The sequence below is a fragment of the Sturnira hondurensis genome, unplaced genomic scaffold (genome assembly GCF_014824575.4).
Source record: "Sturnira hondurensis isolate 20B ecotype Veracruz unplaced genomic scaffold, ASM1482457v3 Scaffold0001221, whole genome shotgun sequence".
NCBI classification, from domain to species: domain Eukaryota; kingdom Metazoa; phylum Chordata; class Mammalia; order Chiroptera; family Phyllostomidae; genus Sturnira; species Sturnira hondurensis.
In genome coordinates, this window is record NW_028073852.1 from 6,237,100 (window position 1) to 6,264,913 (window position 27,814).

Genomic DNA, 27,814 nt, shown 5'->3' on the forward strand with positions numbered 1-27,814 from the left:
GACAGCCCTGCTCGGGAACAAACTTCCTGGGAGGACGAACAGTCGCCACCTCCCAGGCAGGGCTCAGGGAGAGGTGGGCGGCGAAAAGGTCTCCAGGCGCATTTCTAACGGTTATTTGTGGAGTACCAATCTCAGCAGCCGTTCTTCCAAGTCCTGCAATGCAATCGCCTTGGGTCCTGGCCCAAAGAAAGCATTTCCGGAACTGGAGCGTGGCGTCGGGGATGTCCCGGAAGTATTTCCACCCGTTGTTCAACGTAGGAAAGATGGCGGCCGTGCAAGTCGCCAGCTCCCTGCTGGGGGGGTCGCCACGAGAAGCGCCGCGGGAGCTGCCCCGAGAGCTGGGCGCTGGGTTCCGCCGCCTGTCGGCCAGGCTCTGCGCCTTGCGCCCGGATGACAGCAGCTCCTACCGCACCGAGATCCACCTGCTCTTAGACCAGCTCATCTCCGAGAACTACAGCGAGGGCGGCGGCGTGGCCCCGGAGGTAGGCGGGGTGTCCCGTGGAGGGGACTCCAGGAGCATCTGCCGGCCCCGGCCCCACCCCGCAGGGGCCCTAGCTGGTAGCTCCCGCCTGCCTCTCCGGGCTTTTCTCACCCCAACTGCGAATTCCTTAATTCCAGGCTGGTTTGCACCTTCCGACCGTGACACATCCTCTTCCCTCCCTCTGGAAGTCTCTGAAGTGCTTTACAAACTTGCATCTTTCAAAACCCAACTTGCTGACTCTGCTCTGATACCCACGCAGGTGTTATCTCTGGTTCCACTTTCCGCCCCTTTCCCGCCCCACTCCCTGCATCCAGAATATTTTGTATATAAAATTCACTACTACTATTGATGGAGGACATGGTACATGGATCACGTATTGTGCTTTCCCGTGCAGGGTTCTGGGAACTTTATAGAGTGTGGCTATCGTTTGGTCCATTTTACTGATTAAAACGTGGAGGCTCACAAAGATCCAATGCCCTGTTGCTAGCAAAGGCAGGGCTAGAACTGGAACCTAAGTCTGTCATAAAGTCCCTGCCTTTTTGTTCCTTCATGCTAGGCTTTGCCCTCTCTGCCTCCACTTCAGAAGTGTGTCCATGGTACTATTCATGCACATCCGGTCTTGGATACTACTTACTGACTTCCCTGAACTCTTCACCCATCATACCACTGCCTCTGGTGTTCACAGATGCTTCAAACTTGACAGTTCCTAAGAACGAGTACATCATCTCCCAGCTGGTCCTGTTCCCCAACACAGGCAAACATGCACACACACAGTCTGCCAAGTCACACAGGCACGAACTGTTTCTTCCTCTTTCCTGCCCTCCAGATCCTGTCCAATCCGGATTCTTTACAATGTGTCTCATAAATACATCTCAATCCATCTCCTCCTCTATATTCCTGTTGCCAATGCCTTAGGCCCTCCCGGCCAGGTGACTTTCTTGGACCGTTGCTCTTGTCTTCTCTGACTCACTGCCTGCCTCCAGGCCAGCGCTTCTCCAACCCGTTCTTTGCTCTGCTGCCAGAGTGATCTTTTCTTTAGCGGGGAAGAGATCCGATTACAGTAGTTCCACATATATTGGTAAACGGTCAAAGCCAGTTATAGAACAGTTCATAGAGTAGGAGACCAGTATAGGGTGGAGAGGTTTAAAATTTGTGTATGTGTATAGATACAAAGAATTCACAACAGAAGAATAGTTTGTCACCAGGGAACGGAGTAGAATTAAAGAGTAGTTGGGGACGGGACTTTTTATTTGTATAATTTGCTATTTTTGCACCAAACCTATGTGCCTCTCCAGCGTCCTGTTCTGTAGCCCCTTCCATTGTGCCCTGAATGCGGTCCTTTGCAATTCACTGTTCCTCAAGTGCCTACTGGTGTTTCACTACACTAGTATGCCAGGTCTTTGCTCTTTGTTCCCTTTTTTAAAAAAAATTATTTTACCCTCACCTGAAGGACATTTTTTTCATTGCTTATGTAGAAAAAGAGGAAGGGAAAGAGAGAGACATTCATGGGAGAAAGAAGCCTCAATTGGTTGCCTCCTGTACACGACCGAATCAGAGATTGAGTCCATAACCTAGGTATGTGCCCTGACCAGGAATCAAACCCTCAACCTTTCCGTTATGGGATGATGCTCCAACCAACTGCACCACACCGGCCAGGGCACATTCTGTTCCCTTTGCTTGCAGTGTCTTTCAGTGCCTTGTCTGTGTAGATTTTCACTCATCCTTCAGATCATTCCAGATTCTGCTTAAAAGTCACTTCCACAAAACCTCCCTAATTACTATTTCCCCAGAGTTTGTACTTAATTCTTTTAGCACTTAGTTCACGGGAACTATTTGTGAGTGTTTTCGTCTCACTCATTAGATTGTGAACTTTTTGGGGTTTGGAAATATGTTTGTTTACCTTTGGAGCACAAAGACCTAGCTAACTACCTGGCACATAGTAGGTGCGCAGAGCCATTATATTCAGTAAACATCAATAGGTGAATGAATAATGCAATTTTTGCAATGAATAATGCTAATTTTACATTAAATTCACACAAGCGGCCCTGGCTGGTGTAGCTCAGTGAATTGAGTGCAGGCCTGTGAACCACAGGATCGAGGTTCAATTCCCAGTCAGGGCACATGCCTGGGTTGCAGGCCAGTTCCCAGCAGGGGACTCACGAGAGGCAACCATACATTGATGTTTCTCTCCTTCTCTCCTTCCCTTCCCCTCTAAAGATAAATAAATAAAATCTTTAAAAAAATTCACACAAGTGTCATTTCTGATTTTCCCTGTAGCATTGAGAACCTGGTTTGCTACTTTTTGGTGTTTCTAACCTCAGCGTGTGCTTTCATGTTGTAGGAGCCTTTCTTTGATTATTTAGTTGTACTGCTTCTGCCTGTGTAGAGACGCTGGAGTCTTCAGCCTCACAAAAACTGTATTGATTCATTTTTTTAGCACATCATATTTTTGTGACGTCTACCTTCTGCCTCAAATTTCATCTTTCCCTATTTTGAGTGTTAATATTCGCTTTTATTTTCCTATTTGCCTGTGATTTTGGGGGGGTAGGGGAAGGGTCTTGACTAGTAGGTATATCACCTTTTCTTCATCTCTCTTGTTTTCGTAGGATGTCAGTACCCTTCTCGTCCAAACTTGTCGACTGGTGCCTCTTAATCAGAATCATCTTGTCAGCAAAGTGTCTCAGCTTATGCACCATTTACTTAACACATTACAGGTAACTATTTGTGAAACTTTAGAAATCAGGTTATGAACTTTGAGAATAACTAAGTACCTTTGAAATACTGGGTTTGCCAAAAAGGCCATTTAGTTTTTTCTGTAAATAAGAGACACATTTTTCATTTTCACCACTAGCTTTATTGACTTGGATATTTGGAGTATGTTGGCTCTCCCACACAGTATAACATTGATTGTTCTCGATTAATGTCTCGATTTGATCACTGTCAACTTTGACCGGTCCACCTGAGCGTGGAGCATCGTCCAGTGAGAAATCTCCAGAACAAAACTTCGCAAACCACTTTTGATACATTCAGTCAATCACGGCACCCTCTCCATACACTGCACGAGTCTTTTTTTTTCCATTTCAGTTGTGTTTTTACCTTCCTTGAAGTAATAAAGCATAATATGCCAAAAATGTTGCTTATTTTCTTCCATCTTCAGTATTAAAATGGCTACACAAAATCACCAATTTTAATAAGTTTTTTTATATGCATGCTGATATGACAGCTGCCTCAATACAGTCTAACAAAATTGTTTTGAATGAGGTTAAAGACAACTAAACGCTACTAGAGCCGTCTGATGGGAAAAAACAAACTCTTTGGCCAACCCAATACATCTGGGATAGGAATGGTGGGGGGGGGAGCTCTTTTGAGAAGCTAAAGAAAAAGGAAATGTCCACTAAGAATGATACTAAAACACATACAATTCTGACCCCCCCCCCAAAAAAATTCTGTGCAATTCTAGAAGTTTCTTCATTAGCGGCACTCTAAAGAAACCAATATCATTCAGCTCCCAGGTCTTAGAATTTGTCATGGAAGACGCATTTGCCCAAAATATATCTAGGAATGAATTGAAATAACCCCCTACCCCTTTCCTGCCAATATTCTTTCCTCTTTCCAAAGCCACCATCTGTCGTCTCCTTCTGGTCTTTATAAAACGAGAGACGTGGCTCGGGCAGGGGACACTGGACAAAAAGACCCTTTTATTTGTATCAAGGTCTGTGCTATGGCTTCCTCCTCTCCAGAATCTTTTCCAATCTGCTAAGTAAATCTATTGTCTTTTTAGAAATAGTTAAAATATTACTACTAAGGTGGTTATTATAAGATAGCACATGAGTGTATAAATCTAGTTCACACAAAACGTACCAATTAGCACTGTATTATTTAGGATGCTGTTGTCTCCAAGAAACAGAAAAGCCAACCCAGCGTAGCTGAGCAGTCTTTTGTGGCGATGCCCCACGGGAGGCAGCCGTAAGGGCCCTACGAACAGGAGGGTTCCTGGCCCCTTCCCGCTCTGCCACCCACTGTGTGTGGGCTGTCCTTAGCCAGCGTCTCGCAGGGTCGGCTGCTCCACTCCAGGCATCCCGTGCAAAGTACATAAATAACACCGAGCAGAAGCAAAAGAACTATTGGTTTTGTGTCTTTTTTGTTAAAGAATGGGGAAGTTGGTCCCCCCGACCCTCCTGCAGTCACCCCCTGGTGTTTGGCTGGGCGGCGTCCAAGGGCCCTCTGCACCATCTTGATCGGGAATGTTGTGGCCTTGAGTGGCTTAGATCGGGGTGTTGCCTTTGACTGCACGGCAAAGCAGAGGACGTGAATGTCAGCAAGCTCCCCACAGCACCTGCTGCGTGTGGCTTCACAAACGGAGTGAGGCTGTTTTCACGTTCAGACTTGTTCAGACTGAAGTGGTAGTTTCTGGATATTTACTGTTCTCAGGCATATCACCATTGTCGCACTGGCAGTTGGAATCGTTTCTGTTACCTATGACATCCCCAGCCCTTAAGCAAGTTTCTAGCATTCGATGACAGTCTATCTCAATCGTCCATGAGCCGATGTTTGGATTAGCCTGCTCTGTCCCACCGAGATTACAAATGACTGGGGCGCAGGGATATGCCACCTCTTGGTGTTGTGTTCACCACATTGTGGGGGAAATAGAGTAGCTTCTTAGTAGGCATTCACTCACAGTGTATTGGCTGAGCACTTACTACATGTAAGGCAATTAGTTGAATTAAGAAATTTCAGTGATTGAGTCTTACCTGTCTGTTTACAACCGCCAGTGTCTGGGTGGTTCAGGGAAAAATGACAAGGGATTTGCTGAGGTCTCCCTGGAGTAGAGAGAGTACAAGGCTGAAGAGAGCCCCGTCCCCATCAGACTCTCAAGGCCTTCAGAGCTGAGCTTTTTGACACGAGAGAGATGGACCCGCCACCCAGCACGATTCCAATGAGCGTGCCTGTGGGAGAAGGACAGAAAGGTTCGAAGTCCGGCCATGTGCATGTTCTCCTCTGTCTGCAGGTGATTGTTGACGAGCAGAACCTGGACTTCCTGCTGGCGTACACGACGTCCGCTCTCCAGCAGTGCAGCTGCTGGACGCACGTGCAAGTTCTGCAGGCCCTGGCGGCGCTGGTTTACGGCAACGGCTCCAAGTGCCAAAAGGTGGCTTAAACTGTGTCCCAGGGGGTTGTTTGTTTTTGTCTTTGTCTTTGTTTGTTGAAGGGCTGGGGGCACAGGTTCTGACCCACGGGCCTCTGTTTGGGTTCCTGTCCTGCTGTTCCTTCGCTGGGCTGGAACCCCCCCCAGCCCAGCCACTCTGAGGCTCGCTCCTCCGTGTGTGAAACTCTGCCTCTGGGGACGAAGGGAGACAGTATTTGTGACGTGCTTGGCACCTCAGAATATTAGCGGTTATCACCAGTTATCGTGACCCTTCGGCTCTGCGGCCGAGACTGGACACTTGAGCAATTCCCTAGGTGGTAGTGAGGACCCTTCCCCGTACCTTTTGGCGTGTCTTTGCACGCCCATGCGAAAGATGTACCTAGCAGCTGGTCTTTTGCTACTTAACTGCCCTTTAGTTAAAAAAATGAAGTCTGTCTAGAGAGTAATGTTTTCCAGAAGCTGTTATTTGTTCAACGTTGGCTGTCTCTTTGTTTTAGTACCTCCCAGACTTACTAGGCAAGAGCGGACTCTTGGTGAAGCTGAGTGACTTGACCCAGCCTGACCCTGAGGTTAGGAGAGCTGCAGTACATTGCATGGCGAACCTGTGTCTCAGGTGGGTGGAGCCAACCAGACTTCCCAGGTGTAATGATATAGGGAAATACACTCTGACATTCTTTGTAAGTGGTTCAGTCTGTCTGAAGCCGGAACCAACTTAGGGAAATAACCTACTTGGCATTTCCCATGTTCTTTGCTAATAGTATCATTTTATTTTATTTATTTTTAATTTTAATATTGCTTGTAAAGAAATGAAAAAATAGACTAGGACCTTATCTCTAAATATAGTAGAAGTGATATACGAGCCCTGGCTGGTGTGGCTCAGTGGATTGAGCACAGGCCTACAAACCAAAGGGTCTCCAGTTCAATTCCCAGTAGGGCACATGCCTGGGTTGTGGGCCAGGCCCCCAGTTGGGCTCATGTGAGGGACAACCACACACTGATATTTCTCTCCCTCTCTTTCTCCTTCCCTTCCCCTCTCTCTAAAAAAATAAATAAACAACATCTTTTTTTTAACGATATATGTGCAGTATGTCAAGGTTTCGTTTTCTACTGGTATAAATTCTGACCTTATTCAGTCTTCTGAAAGGATACATTCATATGAATTGGAGCTTTGATGAGATTTGTCCGTCGAGGCCAATTTCTTCTAAGAAAATAGAAGCCATCTCAGCTGCCCACTTTAGATTCCCGCAGTGGAAGATGAGCAGCGCACACTTGACCTGACCTGTGATGCTTTGTCTCCATGGCAGCTCTGTCCAGGGACCAGGAAGGCAGGTCTGGCTTTGTGATTCTGACTTGGCAGGACCTGCAGAACCAAACAAGATTTTCCCCTCTGTTCCTCTTCCACTGCAGACTCCGTAACTTCCCTGTGGAGTCCATCCTTCCTCCTGCTCATTTCGGTCTTGTGCCTTTCCCAGAGCAGTACTGAGCCAGAGGGCCCGGTCTAGCATCAGGCAGGTTCATTCAAGGGTACATTCCAACTCCGTTGGTCTACGTTGTTGCCACTTTTCACCGTTACTCTCTTGTAAGCCCCGTTTTGGAGGAGGCAGAGTGTGAGCTGCTTTCTCTGTGTGTTTAGTGTGCCCGGACAGCCGTACCTGGAGGAGCCCTACCAGAATATCTGCTTCCAGGCTTTCTTGACCACTTTGCAGTCTCCAAAGTCGTCTGATATGGATGATATCACGTTCTGCATGGTAGGTGGGTCTGCTGTTAACCTTGGGACTGTCACAGGTGTGTCTGCAAGCAGCAGCGGAGCAGAAGCTGTTCCCAAAGAGTTGGACGTGGTTGCTGCATCAGTTTTGTCTAGAGATACGGAAATGTTGTATCCTAAATAGGAGTAGGATACAGGAATGTTGATAACCTAAAAAGACTGAAAGGGGAAGGGACTAGTCAAGGAACATGTGTGAATGACCCATGGACATGGACAATAGAGTCGGGATGAACGGGGGTGGGGGGTGTGCTGGGCAAAGGGGGGGAAATGGGGACAACTGTAATAAACTAAGAGTAAAATATTTAAAAAATAAATGAAAAGACTGAAATCATATCTTTCAGGTTTAAATGATAAATTGGTTTTTTTGTTTGTTTGGTGTTGTTTTATTTTGCAATTTTAAAGAAAACTGGTTTTTTCCTTCCTGACTATAAAAGCAATACAGTTTCAGGCCCTGGCTGCTACAGCTCAGTGGATTGAGCACGGGCCTGCAAACCGGAAGGTTGCCAGTTCAATTCCCCGTCAGGGCACATGCCTGGGGTACGCGAGAGGCAGCCACACATTGATGTTTCTTATCGTCTCTTTCTCCTTCCTTTCCGCTCTCTCTAAAAATAAATAAATAAAGTCTTTAAAAATTTTTTTAAAGCAATACAGTTTCAGGCTAGTGACCATCCTTTAGATGGAAAGGAAAAGAGTAGATTCCACAATATCTGAGATATTTTATTTATTTTTTTAAAAATCTGATGCATCCCTGACTGGTATAGCTCAATGGGTTGGGTGTCGTCATGCAAACCAGAAGGTCACTGGTTCAATTCCCGGTCAGGGCACATACCTGGTTTATATAGTCCAGGTCCTGATTAGGGGCATGCAAGAAGTGGCCGATTGATGTTTCTCTCAGTCTCTTTCTGCCTCTATTCCCCTCTCTCCAATAATAAATAAAATAAAATCTTTTTAAAAAGATTTTATTTTATTTATCTTTAGAGAGGAAGGGAAGGAGAGAGGGAGAGAAATATCAATGTGTGGTTGCCTCATGTGAGTCCCCTGCTGGGAACTGGCCTGCAACCCAGACATGTGCCCTGACTGGGAATCAGCCGCGATCGTGTGATTTGCAGGCCTGCGCTCAATCCACTGAGCTATACCAGCCAGGGCTAAAATCTTTTTTTTCTTAATCTGATGCCAATATGACAATTTGCTAACGCATTTTAAATTCTGAGCGGCATGTTTCGAAACTTCAGGTCTTGCCTGGTAGAGTCCCTTACAGTCCTTTGCTCAGACACAAGCACTTGGGAACACACTGTTCAACATGCCCCCAGGTCCTTTTTCTATGTGTAAATGATCATGTTAAATATGTTGTTTTGCCATTTCCTCCTTTTTAAGCTTACTATCTCTTGGGCCTCTTCAGCACCTATTGCTGTACCTCTTGCTTTCTAACTCTAGGGGGCAGACCTTGGGAAAATTACTCCTTGAGCCCCCACATTCCTCATCTGCGGAATGGGACAGAGGGTCTTCTGAGGAGCATATGAAATAGAGCATTCAAAGTGCCTGCCATTCTTACTGCTGACTTCCACGTGTGGCTGTTGTGTAGTCCCTGTCCTCATCTGTGGGAATGGAAGTGTCTTCGATGTGTTTACTATTTCACACAAGGCTGCAGTTTACCTCCTCTCGGTGTGAGGAGGGTCTCAAAGGACGGAATTTCGGAAGGGTGTTGCTGAGTGAAAAGTCCGCCTCAGTCAGGGTCGCCCTCCCGAGACCTGCCCCTACTTCATTTCTTTGCCTCTACGAGCTGCGGAGGTGGCTGAGTTAGATTCCCCGCTGCTGACCTCTGCTGCCATTTTCCCCTTTCTGCCACCTCCTTCCCACCGAGCGAACGACCCTTCTTTTTCCTTCCTCACCATTTATACCTGCTGGTGTACAGACGGNGTGTGAGGAGGGTCTCAAAGGACGGAATTTCGGAAGGGTGTTGCTGAGTGAAAAGTCCGCCTCAGTCAGGGTCGCCCTCCCGAGACCTGCCCCTACTTCATTTCTTTGCCTCTACGAGCTGCGGAGGTGGCTGAGTTAGATTCCCCGCTGCTGACCTCTGCTGCCATTTTCCCCTTTCTGCCACCTCCTTCCCACCGAGCGAACGGCCCTTCTTTTTCCTTCCTCACCATTTGTACCTGCTGGTGTACAGACGGGTGCCCTCAGACCACCCTTACTCAGTAAGAGCACTCGTTCTTCTGGGAAAGAGTTCATCAGGTCTCCCCCCTGGATCTTCATTTTTCCCCTCATTTTCATTTTTGTTTTTTCCCCTTCCCTGTCTCAAGGCTTGTTTCATCGCCTAAAGACATTCCTCCTCCTTCCTAAGATGTGCTAGAAAGTCGATTCCTGGACAACCAAATTTCACTTGCCTTTTAACTTCATCTCCTTTCCCCCCCTAGTTGTTGCAAAATGCGTTAAAAGGTATTCAGTCTCTTCTAAACGGCGGGAAGATGAAACTGACGCAGACCGAGGAGCTGGGAGCCCTCCTGGCTGTGCTGAAGGTGAGGCGCTGTCCGGTCGAACCCGCATCCGCTGTGGTTGGTGTCTTTCCTGCTTAAAGCCCTGGCACAAGGGCGGCTCTGTCAACCCCAGGCTAGCTTTAGGGGGTGTATTTTAAGAGAGAAGAATACAATGTTCCTATTCAAACGTACTTAAGAACTGGGAAAAAATAAGCCTTGCTTTAGTAAATGTATCAAATTCTAAAATTTCACCTGTGTACCTTAACTTACAAAGGGAATGGGTATGATCTGTAGACAATTTAATTTTAGATGATCTTGATTGTCTTTGTATTTGAAAGAGGAGCCAGGGCTTCTCCTTGGCTCTCGCCCCCATCCAGCAGCGGCCGACCCATGGGAAAGCCGGGTCAGCGCTCGTGGGGCCCAGCTGTCTCCAGAAAACAGTGTGAAGCTTTGTGCAGGCCTCTGACTAAAGCCATGTACCATAACTTAGCTTTATCAGGACTAAAATTGTATTTTTTCCCCTGTGCCACCTCCCCTACTCCCAAATAGACCGGGAGACAGATGCCCAGGTATGGACATGGGTAAGCTGAATTAAAAAGATTATATTTAGATAATATAATTAGATAAAATTGGATAAAGTATAAAGATCAATAAGTAAAAATAATAAGTAAATTAAAATAAAATCAAACCTGATCTGACCAAATGATGTCCCTCCCACGGGATGAGACTAAACTCTTCTCTAAGTCCCGCAAACTGTCTTCTGTCCCATTTCTATTTCCTTAATAACCTCCAAACATTGTTCTGTTGTGTGATCCAGAACATAATGAAGAATTCTGGTTTTTGAGCTATGTTTCTATATGTGTTTTCTTCATCATCATCGTTAGAAATCCATGTTTCATGGGCTCCCCGGAATAAACATCGAGATGCCCACAGTGCTGTACCCCACCCCGCTTCCCCAGTACGACGGGCGGCCACCTGCCAGATCCCAGCTCTCCGAGCCCGGCGCTTCTCGACCAGCCATGGTACGTTGTTTCTGTTCAGATTTATGCTGAGGGTTGTATTTTATAGCTCGCCATGTGATTTGTGTGATTTGATCACTACTGTGCCAAAGGCTCACCTGGAATTTGATTCAATGTGGGAGTGTTAGCAGAGTAAGTTTAAATTTACCACACTGCCGAGAATGCCAGTCAGAGCGTCCTACACTCCTGAGATACCTAGTGGGCGTAACAGCTGTGGAAGTGGGCATTCACGTTACGCCCGAGGCCAGGCATCCTCTCTCCTCAAAACCTCAGGATCACGAGCAGCAGGCCTTTCCTGCGAAAGGCTGGCTGGGACGAGTTTCGGGCCTCTTGCGGCTGCCAGCTCTGATGTCCTCGTGCAGAAGCAGCCACGGACACTGTGTCAACAAGTGGGAGTGGCCGTGACCCAGTAAAACTGTATTTACAGCGCCAGGCCGTGTGCTCGGCTGGTCTTGCCTGTGGGCCATAATTTGCCGACCCCACTGGAGACCATTTGAACCCAACTACCAGGCAACTCACCGTGTTCAACCCCTCACACTCCCCAGCTTCCCCGGCCTTTCCCGGTAGCTGCCATCTCCCTCACGTTTCTGTCGGGAACCCAGAATATACAGATGTGTGACCAAGGTATCACATCTAGAAATGTACCTGATAAAAGTGCTTGTAATCAAGCATTCTTGAACTCAGCCACCTGTTCGGTGTTCAGTGTACGTCTGCGGCAGCCCAGACGTTACGCCAACATTGAAGGTACAGACCGTTTAGGAGTCTGGGGGGGAGAAGGCAAAGCTGGATGGACAACTGCAATGCAGGCTCGTGACTCCTCTCATCAGCTTGTTCACAGGACCTTGGGAACACACCCGGGGCACCCATCAGATCGAGGCGTAAAAGGCTTTCTGGAAGATGAGGGTGAATGGTGGTACAGAAAGGGAGTGCTCTTATTTTGAGGGGCAGAAGATGCGTGAATCTAGAGAATGAGAGTGAGCGTTGGCATAGAGCGTCAGGTGTGCAGAGGAGAGGGGCGGGGCAGGTGTGCAGCAGAGGCCAGATCATGAGGGTCGTGTACAGTACGCCAAGGAACGTGGGCTTTTATCATGTGGTGGAGATTCACTGAAGACGCTCACGTTGCAGACTGGGATGACAGGACTTGCATTTTGGAAAAACACTGTGGTAGCAAGTGAAAGGGTGTGAGTCTGGAGCCATATTAGTAATCTAAGGTGGAAGTGATGAGGACCCTCTTCCCCAAGATCAGGGACTTTGAGAATGCAGAGGGGGACACAGATGCCGAAGATTTTTGGCTGTCAGAAAGAAAGGAGAGAAGGAACTGGCTTTTACTTCATATTTACACCCACAAGGCGCCGGTGCCCTGGAACGTGCACTGCATGTAATATCGGAGGAGAGATGTTGATCTCTTCTCTGTATCTGGAGTGGTACTGACTCTGTGTCCCACCCGGGAGAACTGAGAGAATAGCCACTCAGGTCGTTTTCTGTAGACCTCGATTCTCTCGCAGAACCCAGCTGGGAGGGCTGCACGCGTTCACAACCGGGCCAGGTTGGTGGTGAGGCCCACGCTCAAAGTCGCTCAGTGGTCGGCCCTGTGTCACAGAGGTGGAATTTACACCCAGCCCACGAGGGTTGCTCTGTCCCACATTTTTCGACCCTTGCTTCTTATAACCCCGTAGGGTATGTGTAAGCACTTCGCACAGTGACCGGCCCAGAGGGTACCAAGGAAGTCCTGCTTTTTCACTTTCTTCTTTCTTTCCACTACATGCTGGGGACACATTTGGTAATTAGCAAATGAGAAAGTATCAATGGCCAGCTAGAAGCTGTTTGGAAATCACTGTCGTACATGTGTTTTCTTTTGCTCCTACCATCAGAATAAAAAGAAAAAATCAAAGATAAAACCAAAGAAAATGCAGCAAGGAGAGGAAGAGGAGGAGGAGGAATCCAGTGGAGAAAGAGAAGCAGCCCTGGCCAGCAGCTTGGGCCGAGCGAGCCTGCACGAAGGGGGAGGGGTGCGGCCTCCCTCCCCCCTGGGTGTGCAGGGCTTGCCCTTCGAGGGGGGCGGAGCTGCGGGGAAAGACCGAGTCCCCTCGCCCTTCGGCCCTTCCGCCTGGAAGAGGCTCAGCAGCAGTGAGTCGGACTACTCTGACGCTGAGGGGGGCATGCAGAGTAAAATGAGGTAGTAGTGTTTGTTGTGGTTTTATGCCTTGCGTGTTTATAACTTGGCTTAAAACACCGACTGCTGCGTGTGATTTCCCTTGAAGACTCACTTACGTGGGACTTCGCACTTCTCTGCATTTTGCCTCTTTCTCTTCATCTGCCCTGTAGGTGTGGTTTCTCCACCTGGAATATTCTGTCTTTCACTTTTTTTGCCTGTTGACCACTGCTCAGCAGTTGTTTCCTCTGAGAAGCCTTTCCTGAGCCTCCCCCACCCCCAGTCCCGGCTTAGGGACGTCTGCCGTGTGACCCTTCTACTTACTTCTCTTTGCATCTGTGTCAGTAATGACGTTGCACAGTTGTCTCTCCAGCCACGTCCCTGCCAGTAATAAGCTGGTTGGTGGCAGGGGCTGGTTCACGTCCCCCGACCTCAGTGTGATGTCTGGCGCGTACACGTGGGCACGCAGTATGTGTCGGTCAGTGGCTGGGTGCTCTGCAGTGTCTCTCATCTCTCACTCATTTCTTAGCATCAAAATGCTGCCCTCTTGTCCGTCTAGTTGTGTTCTTTTCATCGCTGACTCTATTAACGTGTTATATAAACAAGTTGCTTTAACATGTTTTAATTGTATTTTGAAAGATAATTTTTAATGTCATGTTGGCATCTTTAGGATTTATTATTATTATTATTATTATTATTATTATTTGAGTTAGCTGGAATAAATAGTATTTCGTGCCTTTATTTTGAAAAAACTTACCTCCGTCTTTCCTCTTGGTTTTTGAAGGTCCTACCAAGCCAAAGTGCGCCAAGGAGCGCTAGCTTGCTTGCTTTCTACTGTGAAGTCAATAGAAAAGAAAGTCCTGTACGGCTACTGGTCGGCCTTCGTTTCGGACACTCCCGAGCTCGGGAGCCCGCAGTCGGTTTCTCTGACGACTCTCACGTTGAAGGACCCCTCCCCAAAGGTAGGAGACGTTGGCTTCTGAGTGTTCTGCTGGGGGGAGGAATGGAAAGGTCTTTGCTGTTTTCTCTGCCCTCCCCGGTCCTACCTGAGCGCGGCCCTTCCTAACACCAGCGCAGGTCCTGACCCGAGGCCACGCGGTGGCAGGAGCCTAGGAAACGGACTCGTGCCAACCCAGGCCTGGGCTGCCGGGCCAGGGCGTGCGGGAGGCAGCCGACCGCTGTGTCTGTCACGCATCTGTGTTCCTCTCCCTCTCGTTCTCCCTCCCTCCCCCTCCCTCCAAAAGTCAGTAAATGAAATATTTTTTAAATGCTCCTAAAAACTTTGAAAATTAAAAACGTATATAGGGAGAAGGGGGTTCAACTCCTGATTTTCAACGGACTGACGTGACTGGCCCTCAAATTTCAGACACGTGCCTGCGCTCTGCAAGTTTTGTCTGCCATCTTGGAAGGCTCGAAGCAGTTTCTCTCTGTTGCCGAGGACACCAGTGACCACAGAAGGGCCTTCACCCCCTTCTCCGTCATGATCGCCTCCAGCATCCGGGAGCTGCACAGATGCCTCTTGTTGGCGTTGGTGGCCGAGTCGTCCTCCCAGACCCTCACTCAGATAATCAAGGTAAATGTGCCCGGTCATCCGGTCAGTTCTGTGGAATGCTCTACCCCGCTGAGAAGTGGCTTGACTGAAGAACAAGCCATAATTTTGTTGAAAGATGTCCCGTTTGCACCTACGTGTTTGATCTTACCTACCACCTCTGTATGTCCAAGTAAATGATTTACTGAAATATAGCCCTTTGTCTTTAGTTTTAAACTGCACCAATGAGAAAACGAGTGCCCTCCCCTGCCCCCCACCCCGAAAAAGACACAAAAGAAGAAGAATGGTTTTCAAATAAGTGTGAAAACTTTTCCTTTTTAGGAAATGCCGTAAAGTTTTGTCTCTCTGTTACGGCTCACTCAGGCCCGCTGACGGACTTTCTTGTGCTCCGCAGTGCCTTGCAAATTTAGTCTCGAATTCACCTTACAACCGACTGAAACTCAGCCTGCTGACGAAAGTCTGGAACCAGATAAAGCCTTACATCCGCCACAAAGGTTGGTAGGGGTTTACAACTAGTTGCTTCTTTGTATCAGCCAATCCAAATTATTAGTTTAAGAACATTCATAGCAATTGTGCGGCTCTAGGGCGTCTCTGTTTACTCTCCTCAAGTTTTCAGGAGAATGAGTTATTGCTCGAACTTCACTTTCCTTTTTTTTTTTTTTTGACCCCTGAAGCGCCCCTGGAAGGAAGCGAGCTGGAAAATCAATTGTAAAATTGATTTTCAATTCGATGTATCTTTGGTACTTCGTGCTAATCAGAGGGGCCCTTTGAATTGATCCCAGGGCAGGGGGTCCCCTCTAGTAGGTGGTAGTTCACACCCTGTAGTCACAGGACGGGGTGGATGGACAGCTAGACAGTTGGGAGGGAAAAACTGGGATATAAAACCTAACTTCTTTCATGTTAGTCCTCTGAAGATCAGATAAAATTTCAGACCCTCAAATCCCCACTAACTACAGATATGTCTTGGTATTTCCTGACTCACTCCCACATATAATATACAGAGGTGGGCAAAATAGTTTGTAGTTGTGAGTACGCAGAACACGTTTACTTATTAATTACTGTACTATTTTCCATACAAACAATGGCAGCCCACTTCTGTGTGTCCTTGTGTATGTGCTCTGAGCGCTTGCCTTTAAACGTTTGTTTTCTTTTGTTTGCAAGCTTTATGGTCAGACACCATGCTGATAAGTTGAGTTTTTCACTCAGAATTACAGAACTTGGTGGAGAAGGGGAGGTTCGTGGTGACATTGCAGCGGGGGCACTGGGCCTGGAGTCAGCCTGACTCCCGTTTCTGCCATCTCGTGGTCATGGGCCCTCTGAACCCCAACTCCCTCCCAACAGGAGGAATCGTACCGGCCCCATAAGACTTTCAGGAGGCTTAGCCGAGTGAGGACGTGTAAACTAAGTCCAGTCACTCCTTTTACCCGTCGTGAGATGGGACTCTGAGATACAAATCGTGCTTTACGGTGTCTCATCACGCGAGTGGCAGAGGTGACTGAAACAGCCCAGGTCTCTGGCTCAGTCCCCTGCCTGTCCCCTGCAGCCACTTTGCTTCGCCTGCGCCCCGAGGGGAGTGGACTGTGGCTCCAAGGTCCCTGTCAAGTGTTTGCCTTTGTCCTCCATCAACTTTTTATTATTAAAAGGTTCACACCCACAGAAAATTGGAAAGCATAGTACGTTGAACATCTGTGTACCTCTACCTAGACTTCACGGTTGTCAGTGTTTGTCGTATTTGGTCCCTCTGTCTCTTACATATAGGCATCTGTGTGTGTGTATACACATGGATGTGTAAATGTGTATTTTTGTGTATGTATATAAAGTTACATAGACTTTTTTCCTTGAACCATTTGAAAGTAAATTGCAGCCTGATATTTTATCCTAAATACCTCAGCATGCATATCCTAAGAATAAAGGTGACCCAAAAAACACAAACCATTTTTGCACCTAAGACATTTACATCAATTCCACGTTATTGTCTAACATCTTGTCTGCGTTCATAGTTCCCCGTGTCCTAGAAAGTCTCTTACGGCTTTTTCTAAAGCCGTGTTCATTCCATTTTCACATATTGCATTCAGTTTTTATGTCACTTTAGCCTTTTCAAATCTAGAACAGTCCCACACCATTTTCTCCTCTTTCATGATCCTGAGTTTTGGGAACGTCCAACCAGTTGCCTTATAGAATGTCTCACATTCTCCGTTTGCCTGATGGTTTCTTCCTAACGTTGTCTCACTTACGTTTCTGTCCTGTGTCTTTCCTGCAAGCTAGAAAGTAGGTCTAGAGGCTGAGTCAGGCTCAGACTGCACAAGGATGGCAGGAGTCTTAACTCCCGCAGGCGGGACTGGGCCCTGTAACAGCTGTTCCCGCGGCGACAGGCTCCCACCCTTTCCCTCGACAGATGTTAACGTCCGTGTGTCAAGTCTCACGCTCTTGGGAGCCGTAGTGTCCACCCACGCGCCTTTACCTGAAGTCCAGCTCCTTCTGCAGCAGCCCTGCTCCTCTGGACTCAGCAACAGCAACTCAGCAACCCCCCACCTCTGCCACCCCGACGGGTGGAGGAAAGCCCCCGCAGGACCCTGCCTGGAGGAGGCATCCCTGGGCTCTCCGGCGGGGTCTTCAGAGCCCTGCTGGCTCATTCGACTTTGCATTTCCACGGTCGTGCTGCCCAGGGAGGGCTGCTGTGCGGGCGTCGACGCCGGCTGCGCAGCAGGAAGCACCCACGTGCCGTCGCCCATGCGCCTGGAGGCCTTGCAGGTAGCAGCTTTCGTTTCCTCGTCTCTGAAATGGAAAACCACTCTTCCCTCACAGGGCGCTGGTGAGGGGCGAGTCCTCGACGGTAAGGCAGAGCCGAGCGGCCTGTCAGCCGTGTGGGCGGGAGGTGCGTTGCAGGTGTGAGTGCCTCGCTTGTTGCTTCCTTGTGGTGGCCGGGGCTTCGGCCAGAAAGTGGCAGGTTCACTGCTTTTCGTTGTGAGCCGCTCGCCTCGGGCATCGTGACAGGTGGGTGTGATGGTCACACAAGGTCTGTCCAGAAGGTGTCCAGGCATGTACTTTGAAAAATAGAGACATTTACTGAAGAAGATACAAGAAACACTACACGGGACAATGACACCTCAGTCCCCTTCAAAGTAGGCACTTTGGGACCTCACACAGTTCTCCCAATGACCATCAGATGCCCTGTCGTATTTTCCTGAATCTCATCAACAGTCTGAGATCTCTTCCCTTTCAAAGGTGATTTTAGTTTTGGGAAAAGCCAGAAGCCACAGGGTGCCAAGTCTGGGTTGTAGGGGAGCTGAGTCACCTGGGTGATTTGATGTTTCGCCAGAAAACTCTGCACAGACGTGATGCATGGGTGGGGGCGCATTGTTGTGGTGAAGCTGCCAGTCACCAGCTGCCCACAGCTGCGGCCTTTGACTCATCCAGATAGTTTTTGTGGAGTAATATTCAAGTTTAGTGCAAAATTTGATGCAGATCCGTTGCTCTACTCGCTCAGTCATTTTGAATGTGACGACCACACAGTACACATGCTTACCCAACGGTGTCTACCACCCCCACTGACCAGTACCTTGAAGTCGCCATTGTACATGCATGTGCATCCCAGTCCACTCTCCTTGGCTGCCAGGTTACATCGATGTTGTGCAAACCGTTCTTGTTATATTTAACAGTGGTGGGCTGTTTCCAGACAGACCTCAAGAATTTCTGAAAGAAATTGTGTAGTTAATCTTTGATTTTTACATCTTAAAGTTAAATAAAAGTTTAATTCTCTGTAAACTTTTCTTCAGTCTTCTATCTGCTTAAACCCCGAGAACAAATTATAAGTGCATCTTCAGAGGAAGAAAGCAACCCTGGGTTAAAGTATCTGCTGCTTCTGTGCTCAAGTGTGATCGGGGCGCGGGTTTGGTCCTGGGGCTGCGCCAAGTACCTGCCTAACATTAGACACAGCCTTTAACCTCTTTCACCGTTAACTTTTTCAGCCTTAGGTTCTTCAGTTGAAATATTTAATTAAGATCTACCTTAAAAAATTGTACCCAGGCTTACTTAAATGAGATAACATTGATAATCTTAAAGAACCGTTTCATAAATCGTAAACCACCGTAAAATTATATGATATAGTTCATTGATTTTAGCCATAAAATAAAGATTATGCTTGCCCTTCATTTCATTCAGCATCACACGTCAGCCCTTTGTTAAGCATGAGCAGTTTCCGAAATGCGGAAACACTGTTCCGGGGTCGCGGCCCTGCCCTGAGGTCGCGGGTCGCGCTCTGTGCTCCCTGCAGGTGCTGGCCCACCTGGCAAGGGGCTACTTCTCGGTGACTCAGGTCTACCTGATGGAGCTCGGAGAGGTGGTCTGCAAGTGCATGGGGGAGGTGGATCCTTCCGTTCAGCTCCATGGAGCAAAGGTAATTTTCATTCAAAGCCACGTGCTTTCCCCCCCAGCTTTTATAGTCTTCCTTTTGCATTATATGTTCATTAGTTCTGAGGTGTCTTCAAGAGGTTTCAGGTAGGGAAGTCATGCATTCCTCTGTTCTCGGCTCCCCATATAAACCCAAAGAACTGATTTAGTGAGAAATTAACGGCACTGTAAGTAGCTGGTGATCTTGCTCCTGGCAAGTGTGCCTTGGACAGGGAAGTCACGTAGAAAAGAAAGATCAGTTGGGACTTCTTGTTCCCCTTCATCTGAGGTGATCTCCAAAGCAGTCTTTTCCCTCCATTGTCCTAATGCTCTGCTTTGATCATCGATTTCTTTTGCCTTCACAGCTTCTGGAAGAGCTGGGCATGGGCATAATTCAGCAGTACAAGTCCGACTCCCCCCTAGCACCCAGTCAGAGGGTGCCCGTCACCTTGGTAAGTAACTGTCGATTCCCAGGCGTCTCCTCTCTTCCTGCTTCAGTCAGTTCACTTGGAGGCTCGGCGATAAAGTGGCGTGGGCAGTGTGGTGTCCTCCAGTGTCAAAAATCGTGGTCTGTTATCTTGGATAAGGAGACACTAGCATGGACAGGTTTTATCTGCATTTCAGCTTATTTGCAGTTCAGTGTGTAGTAAGATTATATGGAACATACAGCCAGCAATGCAAAAACCGATTCATCAATTCTTTTGCATGAAATCTGGTTTGGTTAGTCAGCCTGCCCGGGAGGCAGAGCAGAGTGGCGGGGAGAGCCATGCACTCGGAGTCAGGAGGCGAGAGAACAAATCTAGGGACCACCGCTTGATGCCGTGTGCTTGTGAGCAGTTTCATCTTCGGGAGGAACAAAAATCCTTAACGCGTGGGCCGTTGGAAGGCTGCATGAAATGAAAAGATGCTGACAAGGAATGGCACCCAGTGAATATTGGTCTTCTCGGCTCCCTCACTGCCGCAGTCCCCCCAGGATTCCCGTTAAGTTCTCGTGACCTTAGGTTGCGTCTGTCCCCTGACACTGTGCCACTCTCTGGAGGAGGAACCTGTGACCTCAACCAAAAAAGGCTTCTACTTCGTGCCAAAAGCACAACCAGCTCCGCAGTTTTCTCCCTCCGCCTCCTCATCCTGTTGATTCGTTCCCTTCACGATCTCCCTGGTCCTCACAGTGGATTGAGTGGGCCTAGCCCCAGCCCGCCCTCGGTCTGCCGCAGAAACTCATGTGGGGCCACGCGCCCCGTGGGAGCTGAGCTTCGCCGTCCAGCAGACCTGGTGTGCATCCAAACTTCTCCCCTGCTCACAGTCTCCGGGCAAGACGCTTAACTGTCCACACTCAAGTATTATGTCATCTGTGAAAATGGGATGTACTTTCTGTGTTGTCTGTTGTTGAGTAATAGTTATCCTGAACATTTAGCAGCTTAAAGCAATATCCGTTTATTCTTAGAGTTTCTCAGGGTCAGGAGTTGAGAGCAGCTCGGCTGGGGGCTGGCCCAGGCTCTGTCTAGAGGTGGTTAGTCAGGATGGTGGCCTGGGGTCCTAGTCAGCAGAGCTTGGCAGGCTCGGGGGCCTTCTTCCAGGGTGACTCGTTCCCATGCCCTGCAAGGCGGTTCTGGCTGTTGGAAGCTGGCCTCACGTCTCCCCAGGAGGACCTCCCCTGGGGGCTGCTTCAGTGTTCTCTTGATTTGGAAGCTGGCTTCCCCCACAGCGAGTGAACCAGAGAGAGAGAGAAAGAGACTGAGAGACTGAGGGGAGACGCAGGGTTTTGTGACCTAGCTTCAGAAGTTTCACAGCACCATCGCCACACCGTCCTGTTGGTTATGCAGGTCAGCCCCAGCCAGTGTGGGAGGGACTGATGCCTCTTACACATTAGGTGGAGAGAATGACTGTGGGCCATCTGGAAGCTCGGCGACCACAGCTGTCCACATTCTTCTGGTTTGCGTGGGGAGGGCCCAGCCTGGGTTTCTGGGAGCTAGGACTGTGGGGAGGACAGAACCGGTGCACGGGGTACACGGCCGTACTCAGGACTATCCATGGGGCAGAGAGGGTGGCACCGAAACCCCAGACAGATTGCACAGTGAAACGCCGGGGTTTAGGAGCGTGGGAGGGGACCTGGAAAGGCACTGTTCTGTGCCCGCCTGCCGCCTCGGGGCCTTTGAAGGAGGTGGTTCCTCAAAGTGCTGGAAGCGGAGCCGACTGCTCAGTTGGAGAGTCCACTGCGCACCAAGCACTTTGCACAGAACTTTGCTCTCAGTGTTATGTTTTACCGTCACCCAGACTCTGCCAGGTGGACAGCTTTGCCCCGTTTTACTGAAGAGGAACCAAAGCTGAGGTTTGGTGACTTGCCCAGGGTCGCACAGGGAGGAAGCCATGGCTGAAGGACTCAGGTCCCGCTCTGCCCCCGGCACACGGCACACGGCCCACGGGCCACTCCGGGACCCCGGTCTCCGTGCCCATGGAGAACCAGACCGAAGGAGCCCCAGCTGGGTGTCCGTGACCCGGGCTTCAGCCCAGCTCCGCCACCCACTTGCTTCCTTGTGTGTCAGTGTCCTCGTGGGCACGCGGAGATGATGACACGCACTTGGCATGGTTCACTGAGGGTGAAAATGAGTTGACGTATGTAGGGCACTTCGAACAGTGTCTGGCGTCTCGTGAGCTCTCTGAGGAGCAGGGCCAGTACCGCCGCTGTCGTGACAATCGCCACCACCTTCATCCTCCCTGTCACCATTATCTCCGTGGTCGCTTCACTCTCGCAGGCCGCAGTTCCTAACAGTAACAAACGGACAGGCGGACGCAGTTGTTTCTGAGGTTCCTTTCACCGCCGTGGAAGGCCCAGTGACGGCGTTGATCGACAGCTGCCGCTGGGAGGAAAAGTGTGTCATGCCTGCGTTCCCTCGTGGCCGTCCCAGCGTCAGTGTGGCCCCGCCCACTGTCCGTCGTCGTCCCCCCCACCCCACTCCCCAGGCTGCAGCTGCATCTCTGCCCTGTCCCAGGTGGCGCTGTTCTGGACTGCAGTGCTGGACGGCCCGCTACCCCGGGCCCTGCAGAGCTCCGAGCACCCGACCCTGCAGGCGAGCGCCTGCGACGCCCTGTCTTCCATCCTGCCAGACGCCTTCAGCAGCCTGCCGGTAACTCCAGGCCTGTTGTCTTGCCCCTCGGGGGGTCCCTGCGGGTCCCAGCTCCAGTTCGATTCCAAGTCTTTCTCTTTTGAGCTAGTGTTCAGCATCCTCTCCGAGGAAAATGCACTCGGTCTACTTGAGTGCGGGGTGAGGGCAGGGAAACATAAAACCCTAATGTCGTAGGAGGGCCTTCCCTCCCCATGCTTAGAAGGTGGGGGGAGAGGGAGGGGGAGTAGAGGCTTTGAAGTCAGATTTCAGAAAGAATTCAAATCCAAAAGTTGGAAAGACCTGGGTCTATGTCCAGGCTCTTCCCCTTTCTGGCTTTTTGAGTATCTTCTCTGAAACTGTGCTGTGTCATCAGTGAAATGGAAATGATGTGAGTAATGACAAGAAGCGTGTGAAAGAAAAAAGCAAAAAAGAAGTAAATGAAAACACATAGCCGGAGCCCAGTACATATGGCGTCTGCACAGTCCCTTCCCTGTAGTTTTCAGTGGCGTTTACATCCGTTGTTACGGATGCAGATTAGCTGCTGTGAGGAAGGCAGGGCTGGTGAACATGGAGAATAAGGTGACCTCGTTCACGCGGCTGTAAAGGTTGTGGGCACAGGTGCAGTGTGTGCCCTGAACCGGGGGACGCTCAGGTAACCACTGGGTCTGAAGTGCACCTTCACTCTCCACCAGGGTAGCCTCGAGGTCTCGGCTGTGTTCACCTCCTGCACGTGGCCCCAAACACAGACACATCACGGTCACTTGTCACAGACGTGGCTCACAGCCATTCATTCTCGCTCTTCCTTTGCCCCCCCCCCCCACCTGCAGAGCGACTGGCAGATCCTGTGTGTCACGGTGCTGCTCGGGCTGAACGACAGCAGGAATCGCTTAGTGAAAGCTGCCGCCTCGCGGGCCCTTGGCGTCTACGTGCTTTTTCCCTGCCTCAGACAGGTCCGAGCGGGCCCAGGGAGCTCTCCCGGGACTCCCAGTAGTCCACGTCGGTCTTTTTTTTTTTGGTGGACATAGAGCTCTTGAGTTGGACAGTAAAGGAAATTAAATTGCTTTGTAATTTTCCTTAATTGCTACTCAAATATGGTAATACCTGTTGTTCATTTATTTTTTTAAGATTTTTATCTATTCATGTATTTTTAGAGAGCAGGGAAGGGAGGGAGAAAGAAAGGGTAAGAAACACTGATGTTGGAGAGAAACATCGATCGGTTAAAACCATGGAAGACCTATCCCTGGGGTTTCAGTGGGCATCCAAATCGCAATGCATAAGAATAGTAACTGATTGGGTGAATGAATTTTGATTTCCAAATAGAAATTTGTGGTAAAGTCTTAGCACTTTGTCTGAACAACTGAGAATTTCCTGGGTAGCAGTGTGAATTTCTAAGGTAACTCCATTATTTTGGTTTGTTTATCTTGTAGGACGTCATCTTTGTTGCAGACACAGCGAATGCAATACTGATGTCACTTCAGGACAAGTCTCTGAACGTGCGAGCCAAAGCAGCCTGGTCCCTGGGCAACCTGACCGACACTCTGATTGTCAACATGTGGGTGACCCAGCGCCTCCTCCTGGGCTGACTTCTGAGGCCGAGGTCCCCGCCAGGAAGGAATTAGCAGCAACGCTCCCATGTCATGTAGCCAGCGCTCCTGCTTTGTTTTGCCTGATAGTCCTTCGAGTATTAAGATCAGCAGGCTGTTCTTAATGCTTGTGTGTAAAAGTGTGGTATGCTGATAGGAGAAGTATGTCCACATCACGGGAAACGAGGGAACAAAAAGTGGAGATCCAGCACCTTCGTAGTGGCCACCCTCCTTCCTGCACATGCGTGTTCGAGCAGTGTGTCCACGGGTCAGAGGGACGGAGGAGCAGGACCGGGGCTGTTCTAGGCACAGCCGTTCCCTTCCCTTCCTGTCCCGGTCTCCTACCCCAGAGGCGGCCGCGCCTGCTGGGACACCAGTGCCCTGCTCTCTGTCACTGAGCTCTGGCGGGTAACACGCACCAGCGGTCTCCTGGCTCCCACTGACATTTATAAGTCACTGCTCACTGTGACACCACCATTGCCATGTGGTGGCCATTTCATCGTCTCCCTATCCCTGGACATTTATGTGTTTTAGGCTCCTACATGCAGGGAACACTCTTCCTTCATGGAATCCCCACTGGAGTCATGTCTGTTGCTTACATCCCTGAATGTGCACCTCCCGGGTCCAACAGTGTAAACTGCAGGTTTTGGTATAAGCTGAACAGATTTGTTGAGCTGTTTTCCTAAAGTTTTTGTAGTCACACTAAGTGAATGTATTTGTATGTATATACATTTCGGTGGGTTTTATCTTTTAACGTGTTTTGCTCACTTTGGCTGGAGCAGGGACACACCGGACCCCAGTTTCCAGGAGGAGTTCTCGGGTCTCCTGCTCCTGAATATGTTGCGATCTGCTATAGAAGCGTCCAGGGACAAAGACAAGGTGAGCCCGCAGCAGAGCCTCGTCTTCGTCGGGCAGAGACCTGGTGTGCTGGGGCTTTGTCCCGTCAGACTGGTCTCTGTTCAGAGGGGTGGAGAGCGGCCCACTCCACACCCGCATCTGTTTCTGACCTCCTGGCTCGTAGAAGCCTCAGTGCCGTATGTAATCTATGCCGTGATATGTCCCCGTCTGTTTTAATTGGGGTGGTTTTTTTTGTTTTTTTGTTTTTCCCCCCCAAAAATCTTGAAGTAGAATTGACAAGTGAAGAAGACGGCGGCCCTTGGTTTGAATGTCCCTGTGACAGTTTGACAAGCGTTGTCCTGGGCTGTAGGGTCAGGCAGACTTGTTCAAACCCTGGCTTGCCCTTTAGTGGTGGTGCCCTTGGGTGCACTGTGTGGCTTCTCTGGAGGTCAGTTTCTTCATTTCCAACACGGACTCTGTTGCATATGTTGCGTGCACCTCGGGGAGCACTGAGACACTGCGTCCTAAAGCACCTTGGGCAGACCGACTTCGGTTAGTGCTGCGGTTAGGGTGTGGGGATTGGTTTTTAAAAAGAAAGCTCCCAAGATTACTCTAATATGCTACAAAGAAAAAAGTACTTTTCTCCTGTAGAAAAGCATTAGTCTGGGATTGTGAAACCCAGCGTCCCCGCCAGCAGCACTGGGCCCCCGGGCTCCACCTGCCTCTGTAACTAGGGGAGGAGGGATTAGCTCTGAAGTCCGGTCCAACAGGGAAAAGACCCATGCAGGGAGCTCTGTAGAGCCTCCCCCTTCCGAGGGCTCAGGACGCCAGCCAGACGAGACCCTGCAGAGTCCCGAGAGCTCGCACCTCCACAGCCTGCGTTTTTCATTAGCTCTCTTCTTTCAAGACGTCTGGGACCTCCTGGGTTTTTTAAGGCTGAAATTATACTTTCTGAACCAGCCCTTTGGGAAAACGGATCCTGATTCTTTTCCATTTTATTCTAGGTAAAAAGCAATGCAGTCCGGGCCCTTGGAAATCTGCTTCACTTTCTCCAGCCTTCTCACATAGAAAAGCCCCGGTTCGCCGAAATCGTAGAGGAGTCCATCCAGGCCCTGGTCTCTGCCGTGCTGACCGAGGCCGCCATGAAAGTCCGATGGAACGCTTGCTACGCCATGGGAAACGCGTTTAAAAACCCCGCTCTTCCTTTGGGTATGAAAGTTTTCCTCTGCCCTCCAGGGTCCCAGGGTCCCAGCTTCCCCGCTGGGACAGCGCACTCCAGTCCGCGCTGTTACTGAAGATATTCGTCACAGTATTATTTATCTCACNGCAGTCCGGGCCCTTGGAAATCTGCTTCACTTTCTCCAGCCTTCTCACATAGAAAAGCCCCGGTTCGCCGAAATCGTAGAGGAGTCCATCCAGGCCCTGGTCTCTGCCGTGCTGACCGAGGCCGCCATGAAAGTCCGATGGAACGCTTGCTACGCCATGGGAAATGCGTTTAAAAACCCCGCTCTTCCTTTGGGTATGAAAGTTTTCTTCTGCCCTCCAGGGTCCCAGGGTCCCAGCTTCCCCGCTGGGACAGCGCACTCTAGTCCGCGCTGTTACTGAAGATATTCGTCACAGTATTATTTATCTCACCACTGGAAACATACTGAGTATCCAAGTTCAGGGTCACTGTATTTCCCTCCCACTTAAATGTAAAAAAACATTTAAGCCTTCATTTCTTTGAACGACCTCACTCTTTCTAGGAACGGCCCCGTGGACCTCGCAGGCCTACAACGCACTGACGTCGGTTGTGACGTCCTGCAAAAACTTCAAAGTGCGCATCAGGTCCGCCGCCGCCCTCTCCCTCCCGGGCAGGAGGGAGCGCTACGGCTCTGCCGACCAGTTTGCGCAGATCTGGAGGGCGCTGGTCACCGCCTTGCAGAGGAGCGAAGACACCGCTGACTTTCTGGAATTCAAGTACTCCGCCAGCCTCCGCACCCAGATCTGCCAGGCGCTGATTCACCTCTTGAGCTTGGCCAGTGCCCCAGACCTGCCCTGCATCAAAGAAACCTTGGAGTTGAACGGAGACATGGTCCAGCCCTATATTCTGCAGTTTTTAAAATCGGGCGCAGAAGGCGACGACAGCGGAGCACCCCATGGCCAGCAGGAGAGAGACCAGATGGTCAGAACAGCCCTGGAGCACGTGAGCAGTGTCCAGGACCTGCCTGGCGACACGGCCAAAAGGGCCATCGAGGGCTTCTTGCAGGATACCCTGACCATCTATTTTGACTCGGTCAGGTGCTGAGTGTGCTCCCAGGTTGAACAAATCGGTGACTATTCCACCGTGCTTTCCAGGGGCCCGTGGTAACAGGAAGACCCAAGCTTTAGCTTCAGATAATGTCGAATTTGTCAGTAATCTTAGGGGCAGAGGTACTCCATCCAGTATTTATTTAGAATGAATTAGCAGCTGTGTGTATTTTTCTAACAGGGCTCAGCCACGTTGGCGAGTGGTCCTGCTGCATCACCCGGGGTCTGGGTTGATGGGTTTACTCTGACCTGTGTAGCCAGGAGCCAGAGTTGGGCTGTAGGATGGGCTGAGCACAGTGGGGGCGCGAAGGGTGTTTAGTCTCAGAAAAAAAGGGAGCCCTTGCTGGACAGCTCAGTTGGTTAGAGCATTGTCCCAACACCCCAAGGTTGTGGGTTCAACCCCCTGTCAGGGCGTATACAGGAATCAACCGACATATCCATAAATAAAAGGAACAACCAATCAACGTGTCTCTCTCTCTCCCCACGCCCACCCCCCGCTAAAAGTCAATGAATTTTTTAATTGTTTTAAAAGCCAGCAAAAGGATTTAGGAATTTTGTCTGCGGAAATTATTTTTGTTTGTAATAAGCGAGGGAAAACTAGTGTGCCCGCAACCTTCCATTTGTACAGAGTCGCGTTTGTAGACAGCTGCAGGCATTTGTACAGAGTCGCGTTTGTAGACAGCTGCAGGCAGTGCTGGTGGCGGCCATGTGCTCTGCTGCAGCCGCAGAGGTGTCCAGAACACTGTGAGTTCCTGCAGGTCGGTAATACCCGCTGCACTGGACCCCCCAGGTGCCCAACCCGAAGCCCCTCCGTGCCTTCTGAAGGAAGCAGCTTGTTTTCTCTTCATTTTCGTCAAAGTGTGGCATATATACTTTATTCCTGCTTCTTTGGGCTTTTACTGGTGGGTTTCTTGACAAAATATTATGAAATGGCTCTGGTTGGTTTCATTTAATGAATTACTCTTACTTATCCTTTGCTTATCTTGAATAAAATCTAATTTTTTCTTTTTAAACCTTTTGCCTCTG

General features: G+C 49.6%; 1 protein-coding gene across 1 annotated transcript; it reads left to right on the forward strand.

The window, feature by feature from the left end:
- The first annotated feature begins 230 nt into the window (after window positions 1-230).
- HEATR6 (HEAT repeat containing 6) lies at window positions 231-27,798 on the forward strand. Its single transcript, XM_037066995.1, has 20 exons — window positions 231-482; window positions 3,088-3,195; window positions 5,490-5,630; window positions 6,125-6,240; window positions 7,261-7,375; window positions 9,807-9,908; window positions 10,751-10,888; window positions 12,757-13,061; window positions 13,822-13,999; window positions 14,404-14,610; window positions 14,981-15,080; window positions 16,982-17,337; window positions 18,860-18,982; window positions 19,341-19,427; window positions 21,966-22,100; window positions 22,907-23,029; window positions 23,507-23,631; window positions 24,445-24,541; window positions 25,504-25,708; window positions 26,245-27,798. Exons 1-20 carry the CDS (start codon window positions 264-266, stop codon window positions 26,784-26,786), a joined length of 3,522 nt encoding a protein of 1,173 aa, XP_036922890.1. The 5' UTR covers window positions 231-263; the 3' UTR covers window positions 26,787-27,798.
- The last annotated feature ends 16 nt before the right edge of the window (window positions 27,799-27,814 follow it).